Raw genomic sequence first — 8,296 nt, 5'->3', positions numbered from 1 at the left:
CCGGGTACTTTGTCGGCATGGATAGAGAGAGCTGCTTCCCTGATCTCCAGTTCAGTGGGCTTACAGGTTAGAAGGGAGTTATCCTCAGCCGTCACAATGGGCTGTAGAGCCCGCATCACTGTCTGAGCCCTTTCGCCCGGGCTGAAGGTGAAGAGTTTGTCAAAGTATGCGCCTATAACCTCAATGATTTCTTCCTCTTTGACCACCCTCTTGCCGTCAGCATCTTCAAGGACCGAGAAGGCGTTGGCCCGCTTTATGGATTTGGTAATGGCATGGAAGTATCCAGTATTACGGTCGCCAAGTTTCAGCCAGAGGATTCGGCTGCGCTGTCTCCAGTAGTCTTCCTCAGCAAGGTATGCTGCAGTAAGCTGTTTATTAATATCCTAGATTTTTGCAGTATCCTCAATCGGCTCTGACAGCGCCTCATTGAGTTCCAGCTTCTTCTTCTCGATCACCAGCTTGTTGTTTCTCTGTTTAGTCCGGTTCCATAGCGAAATAGCACCTCTAGTGTGTGCAAGTTTTTCTGAGACCGAGGCCTCCGAGCAATCAGTTAGCGCCGCAGTAATGATCGATTTTGCTTCTTCGTTTTTGCATAATCTCCTGTCATAGCGAAACATTCCTCGTTTGCGTCTTCCGCCTTTATCGAAGAAGGAGATTAAAGGTTTATGGTCTGAACCCTCGAATCCGAGATATTGGCAGCGAGCATAGGGAAAGTTCTCGGCCATTTCGTGTTTGATGCCGCCCGGTCCAACCTGCATCTCACTACCCCATTGACTCTATTTCCCCGCCAGGAAAGAGGGTCCCCCGTGTGTTGGAGATCAAAGAGATCTCCTTCAGAGGAGAAGGTGCGGAAGTCTGAGAAGGAACCCTCAGGGCGGTCAGTACCGCCATCTTTTTCGTCACTGCATAATATATCATTGAAGTCCCCGATAATGAACCAGGCTTCATCTCGTGCATTCGAGAGGTCGGGGAGTTGGTCCCAGAGATTTCTCCTATGAGCTCGGTCTGTATTACCGTAAATAAACGAGGCGTAAAAACGTTTTCCTTCAAACTCAATGACAGTGTCAATTACATTTGGGGACGAGTTTAAAACTTGGAGATTAAGCTCCTGCTTCCAAAATAAGGCGAGTCCCCCGGCTCCGTGTCCAGTAGGGGGAACAAGATGGTTGCACTCATAGCGTAAATGATCTAGCTTCTTGAGAACAACGTCGTTGGGGTTTTTAGTTTCCAAGAGAAAGAGAATAACCGGATCGAACTTCTTGGATATCTCCCCGAGTCTTCGAACTGTCTGGGGATTCCCCAACCCCTGACAGTTCCAGCTGGCTACGGCTAAGGAACGGGGTTGGATTGGATTCGAAAATCCATGCTACGCCGCATAGCTGGAGACACCAAGTTACAGATGGGGGCATCATCCGAGTTCGAGTTTTCACGCCCCTGCGGAATCTCGCGATTAGATGAGGCTCGTTTAGCTCTGGGAGGCTTTGGAGCATTGGAGGTCTGTCCATCTTTGTCATTACTGGTGCCTAACTTCCGCTTACACTTTGGAGGCTTAGCGTGCAACTTCCTCAATTTCACACTGGCTACCTGCTTAGCTGACGGGCTTGCATTGGCCTTACGGCTCCCTGGAGGTCTTCCTGGCTTTCTTTTTGGGATTGGAGCTGCCTCAATAAGCGGTTGTGAGGAGGGTTCAGTAATCTCATCTAGTAGTGGACCCAGCCTGTCCATAATGGGGAGTCTAGATAAGGAGTCGGGTTTCTGGTTCAGAGGGCCCAATCGGGACGCTAGAGGAACTCGGTCCTGAGATGCCGATTTAGTGGGTGGTGTGGGTGACAGATCAGTTCTCGTCTCTTCGCGCTCCTGGCGCACTTGAAGGATTCTTGCATCAGAAGCATCGAGCCGTCCCTGGGCTTCAGCTTGTCTAAACCGTTCTCGCCGGGCAGCACTCTCAGCCGGATCTGTGTTGTTCGTATATTGTAGCATAACGTCATGGACCTCCTTCCTAGTAGACTCGAGAGTCTCTCGCACTGGGGAGTACATGTCTCGATCTCGGGGAATCCCCCTAGAATCAGCAGCATGAGAAGTGTGTCTGCTATTTATAGTTTCTCTTTGGGAAACTCTTCCCTGTGATTCTCTTCTCTCATCCTTCCAAGGACGAGGTGATGAAGCTGAATGGGAATCCCCACTAGCAGTCCTCTGATCTCTACGAGGAGGAGACTTATAGCGCTTCGAAAGGTGACCATCTCGAGGTTGGCGAGAGTAATTCTCTTCTTCGTTGACTACAGAAGTTCCAGAGCGTCTAGGCTGCTCCTGGCGATAGTGGGAATGGTGTTGGGAGTGGAGAGGCATATCGCGTGGAGGATCTCTAGAGTAAGAGCGCCGAGTTTGGTGGTCTGGAGCCCTCCTAGAGTAGGGGTTGAATCGGGCCTCTCTTCTTGGCGAATGTCGAGTATGCCCTCCAGGCCTATTGATGCTTCTAGGTGGGGGATCCTTGTTAGTAACAGAAGCCTTGCTTCTCAGAGCGTCCTCTTGCGCTGCTACCATAGCTTTCTTTTCATGTTTTGCCTCCAGAAAATCCCTGACTCCGTGGTCAAGTCTTCCACATTTTAAACAATGTCTCTCCAGTTTTTCATAGAGGAGAGTAGCCACAATTTCGTCGCCATTAGGGTATTCAATCACTGAGGATTTAAGCAAAGGTAGTCTCCCATTAACATGAACTCTCATGCGAAAAACCTGATCAGTAATATCTGAGGTCTCAAAAGTACCCAAATCCTCTCCTATGCTTCGAGCAATCGCATCAGACCAAAGATGTATCGGGAATCCTTGAATTCTGACCCAATAAGGAATCATAGATGGGAAGCTAGGAGAGATTGTGGGTTCCCATCGTTGTAGAATGATCATCCAACGTGCATAGTGGTAAGGCCGCTTATCAAGAACTGTAAGCAGGTCGGATTCAAGTTCAAACTGGAACTGGAACATCCCCATGCCCAAATCCGATTCAACAGGGGGAATATTCGCTTTCTAGTGGTCTGTAAAGAATGGAATTAGAGCCCAGACCTTCTGGACCGAAGGGTTGGTCACACGACCAATGAGTGTGAGGGAGTGCTTTTGAGTGTTGATTGGTGTGTCCGGTTCAGCGACACGGACTCTTCCAGTTCGAGGAGCAGGGATATGCTCAAGGGCTATGGCGTCGACGATGCATTCTAAAAGAAGATTAGCCAAACGATTTTCCTTCACAAGGAGAGAGTTGTAAGAACAGAGCGGTCTGACTCCAGACAAATCGAATAACACCTTCCTACTTATCCAACGGTCACTAGCAGCAATTGTATTCATTCACCGTAGAGAGTTGCAGGGATTGTCGCCATGGTCTGTTGCGGTGGCTTCCGGCGGGAAGGAGCGGTGGAGGCGGACCCTCCGACCCGGGTCGGGGGAGAACCCGGAGGATAAGAGACCAGACCGTGCGAAGAACCGATGGATTATTCCAAAAGAAGGAAACAATTTGAAAAGATTATCCTTTTAGCAGTAGATCTATACTCAAACAGGAAAGTAGCCTGCGGGTAAAAGGAATAAGCAGAAAGTGGGAGACCTTTTTCGGAACTCGTGCCTGAGAGAGAACTTGTTTATAATCTATATCAACGCGCCAAAACCCAAATTAGCTAGCTAACCAAAATCTATTTCTCTCTCTTCCATCATCTTCCTATCTCTCTCTACTCTCACTCTATAAATCTAATTTCAGTTTTTTTTAGCTATTTCACAAATTATCTCTTAAAAAAATTATATAGGTTACAAAAAATTCTTTTAAGAATTCAAATCTATTGACTACAAGAAGATACATCTGAATTTTTAACAAACATTTTTTCATATTCAATTACTTTTGGGCTATTTAATCTTATAAAATTGTTAATAATATATTAATACTTATATGGTAACAATATATCTAATAAAAATTTGTTCAAGAGAATCATAATTATATGTTATAGAAAAATTTCAAAAAATAAAAGTCAAATTAGATTTTCAAACTGAAAAAAATCATGCGCTTTCAAGTATATTTTACTTCATATTAATGTTAGATCTTGAATATTTTACTATGTTTTAGAATCTTAAATTTTTTTTTGTTTTTACGCAAACTCAATTGTAATATATATGTTGATCCATAAAGTAGTAATGTTAAAAATTGTTTGGGCCAAGATACAACACAATATACCAAATAATAAAATCTAGCATGTCCAATTTGTATATGTATTAATTTTATTGTTTATGTATAGAATTTGATTTTCTTTATATGATAAAATATTCACTAATGTATATGCCTATTTTATTTTTCATTAATTTTATTTTTAGAATTTTATCATTTATTTGTTATATTGAAAAATGTCTTTTAATAATAGTTAACGGTATTTTTATATATTTACCAACCACCTTTATATATTTTTACATATACATACATATGCACGTTAAAATGAACACCTATATAGTTAAATATTCACCGCAATGTTTTCTTTCGCCATTGACCAAATTGTAATGAAAATATTTGTCTTATAATTTTTTTTTCTTTAACTATTCTCTGGATTTGATTTTTACGTACGTTTAGAATTTATAATATGAAAAGATTGGTTGATATCATAATTGTCTAAAATTTATATAACATGAAACCAAACAAATAATAATAGTTTTTGGTTTATCACTAAAAACCAAGAACTTTAAACATTTTAACCGAATAAACGAAAATAAATATAGATTTAGAATGGTAATTTATATAATAGTAGGATATTTAACTCCGAAAAAAACTGAACCGATATCCAAATTAAACAGAATTAATGTCTCCGTATCTTTAAAATACGAAATTAATAATCACTACTACCTGGTATATAAATTATTGAGCACTACTAAGTGTTGATTGATTGATTAATTCGGAAATTTATTAATTAATCAGTATCACTAACAACGGAAAAGACAAAACATAACGACGACGTCGGATGTTTTTTTTTTTTTTTGATAATCCAGGGGTTTCCCGCTTCGCGGATCATTCTCCTGAGCCCGGTCAGACAGCGGTCTATTTCATCCGGGAGGACTTTACCTGGACTGGATCGAACCCAGTACCGCTTTAGTGTCCATAAGAGACAGGATAGTTTCCGCATGGAAGGAATCGAATCCGGATGGTGGTTGCCACCACAGGCCCGTCCTGCCACTTGGAGGACCTCGTCCGGACTCGTCGGATGTTACCTGAAAGGCTCTAGTTTTGAATGTTGAGCACCATCGTCGCAAGTAGAAACTGGAAGCTTCGAGAGAGAAGAGAGAGGGACGTTGAAACCTTCGACCATGTTCACGTTTGAAGCTTGAGTTCCTCTCTTGAATGCATCTCCCGAACGGTTTAGAGCAGGTGTTCCCCAGAAATATGATAACGGAGAGTTAACGGCGGCGAACAACTCCTGTTTTTCCTCAAACGATAGACTCAGCAACGATTCCGAAATCTCCTGAAGCTGTGACGTCAACTCCAACGGTACTCCGTGATTCTCCAGACGGAAAATCCCCGACTCCTTGCATGCCTCGGTTAGTATCTGCTCGTCCAACCGCTCCAAATCGAGAACGAGGATATGAATATCCTTGTCCTGATCAAGAGCCGGTTCGATCTCCGTCTGGTCTCCGTTGTTGATCGCACGCCGGAAAGCCGGTGGATATGACGCACTGATGCTCATCTCTCCGCCGATGAAATTCTTAAGCTCTATCTCTCTCTCTCTCTTAGACCTCTATCTATCTTTGATGACGTGTATAAGAAGACTCTATAAATAGGTGCATTTAATTACGATTAATTAATTATTGTTCTCTTTATATGAAATTTTATTATGGTAAAATGTAGGGATGGCAATTTACCCGATATCCGAAGTGGTAGCCGAACCCGATCCGAAAACCTGAACCGAAATCTGAACCAAAGTAGCAGAATATCCGAATGGGTATTGAATTACGAGAGATTGGATATCCGAACCCGAATGGGTAATATCCAAACTCGAATGGATATCCGAAAATAACCGAACATATGTATAATTAACCTTATATTTCTAGTTTACATCTCTCATTTTATATAAAATATTTATATTGATACTACACATATTTTAAGTTCATATGATATACATACAATTACGGAAAAAATGATTTGCTACTCACTTAAAATGCATGTCAAATTTTTTATTTCAAGAATTAACAAAAAGTTACAACCAATATTTTAAAACAATAACCAAATTAATATCTTTTTAGTTTCAAAATGTCATGTCCAAATCTATTAACCATTCAATCTATTAAAAATAAAAAAATTAGTTAAGTGAAAGTTATATTTTTAAATACAAGAAATTTGAGAAATGAAAATTTAATTTTGTTTTTTCAAAATCTAAATATCTGAACCCAATCCGAAATAACCGAACCCGAATTAAAAATATCCGAACCCGACCCGAAGTACAGAAATATCCGAACGGGTTCTACACCTCTATACCGAAATACCCGAAAATCCAAAATACCCGACCCAAACCCGAACGGATACCCGAACACCCACCCCTAGTAAAATGTCTCCCGGTGATATTCCCTAAATATGGAATTTCTTTATAGTACAATGTTTCTAAATGAATCGAAGACATTGTCATCACTTGTCACGGATTTAAACACAAATAAGGGATAGATTATGTCCAAACAAAGAGACCAGGCTGCATGGTATATGTATGTACGTGTACCATATGAACATAGCTGTCGGTCCATTGCTCATAAACTTCCAATTCTTTCTTAATTAATCAGAACTTATAGCCACCAATAGAACACTTGTTTTTGGTTCACACCAAACTCTTGGTTTAATTCAGGAACTCGGTTAAAGAGCTGATTATATGAACCAGAGAGAATAATGAACTGGTTAACCAACGGAATTGGACTAGTGATAATTGAGGGAAAAATTCAATGCCGTAACCAGCAGTTCAATTCCCAATAAAAAAATTCGGTATCGCCGGGGTTCACACGATAGTTGATTTCTAGACACGGTTAATTTAGGAAAAAAAACTGGTTTACCTTCCAATTTCACGAACAGTTTTTGAGCGTGACTATTCGAGTCAAAGTTATCTGTGCAAAAGCCTTTAAGTTGGCCTTAATGGATTCCGAGATTCGATCACGACGTAATATAAGCAGACATTTTTCTTTTCTTGGTGATTCTTGAACTCACAGAACTTGTTGTGCATATTTAACACTGGTACACGAATCGAGCATAATCTTTTTATCTAGATCCACTCCGAGCCGGGTCAGATGATACGTGTTGACCCGTTTACCCGTAAGGAATAAATGGTCACAAAAGTCAACAAAAAGGTTTGCGGTAGGAGGAAGGGTTTCAACTGTAGATTCACAAAAAGCGTTGACGAACCACAAAATAACACGGTGACAGTCACTATCTTATGCCTCCACACTTCCACTTGCTTGGCCATGATGTGACATACGTGGCACCACGCTTTGCACACCTCATCTCCACTTCCACCATCGCCATTTTACTGTGACACGTGTTCTCATCTCCTTGGTTTGCCTCTGAATCTTTTTCATCTCCGCAGACATTTTTCCACCTGTAATTAGGAAAAGTTGAAAGTAAACGTATAAATTGATAAGAGATTTGAGAGAAGTAAACATCAGTTTGGATAAACTCAACAAAACACTCACTTGTCGTTTCTTTATAAATACATACCACGGACACGACACGAACCTGGTAACACAACGATTATTAAGATTAATTCCTAAGAAAAATAAAAACAAAGCTTTGAGAAAAGATAAGAGAGAGAGAGATGAGTTGTGTAGTTCGTCTTGTTGTAATTCTCCTCTTGACGCTTTCAGTTACATCTTCAGCTCGTAGTTCTGTCACCGTTTCAGGTTTGGATCTCTTCTTTTTCTTCGTTGGTTCGATTCAGTCTGGTGATTTTGATTTCTGATTGATATCATCGTTTGTTTGTTTGTTTAGGTATTGGGATGATTGGAACTGAAAGGAGATCGTTGATGGTGAGTGTTGAGGATTACGGTGACCCGTCTGCAAATCCAAAACACAATCCCGGTGTTCCTCCGGCAACGACCGCCCAGCGCAGCCCCAGCAGAGGCTGACCTAACGTTAGTAAAACCCACATGGGAAGAAGAAATGAAATTCTCAGTTTTACATGTTCAGTTTTATCTGAGATGAAACCAAACTCTCAGTCTCTACAAGTTTCTCCAATCTGTATATTGATATATACGTTTCTCCTAATTTCTAATATCTTTTGTTTCCTTTAATAGATGGCTAGATGCCTTTATTCCA

General features: G+C 41.1%; 2 protein-coding genes across 2 annotated transcripts; one reads left to right on the top strand and one right to left on the bottom strand.

Annotated features, from left to right (window-relative positions):
* Positions 1-5,216: 5,216 nt before the first annotated feature.
* Positions 5,217-5,693, bottom strand: LOC125592704 (jasmonate-induced oxygenase 1-like). Its single transcript, XM_048768069.1, has one exon. The coding sequence runs from the start codon at positions 5,691-5,693 to the stop codon at positions 5,217-5,219; it is 477 nt and encodes a 158-aa protein (XP_048624026.1).
* A 1,964-nt stretch (positions 5,694-7,657) lies between these two features.
* On the top strand, positions 7,658-8,296 carry LOC106430924 (protein PSY1). Its single transcript, XM_013871719.3, has 2 exons — positions 7,658-7,881; positions 7,970-8,296. The coding sequence occupies exons 1-2, from the start codon at positions 7,797-7,799 to the stop codon at positions 8,104-8,106; spliced, it is 222 nt and encodes a 73-aa protein (XP_013727173.2). The 5' UTR covers positions 7,658-7,796; the 3' UTR covers positions 8,107-8,296.

This window comes from Brassica napus, chromosome C9 (assembly GCF_020379485.1).
Source record: "Brassica napus cultivar Da-Ae chromosome C9, Da-Ae, whole genome shotgun sequence".
NCBI lineage: Eukaryota > Viridiplantae > Streptophyta > Magnoliopsida > Brassicales > Brassicaceae > Brassica > Brassica napus.
Note: the sequence above shows the minus strand (reverse complement) of the source record. Positions and strands in the feature narration are given on the sequence as shown.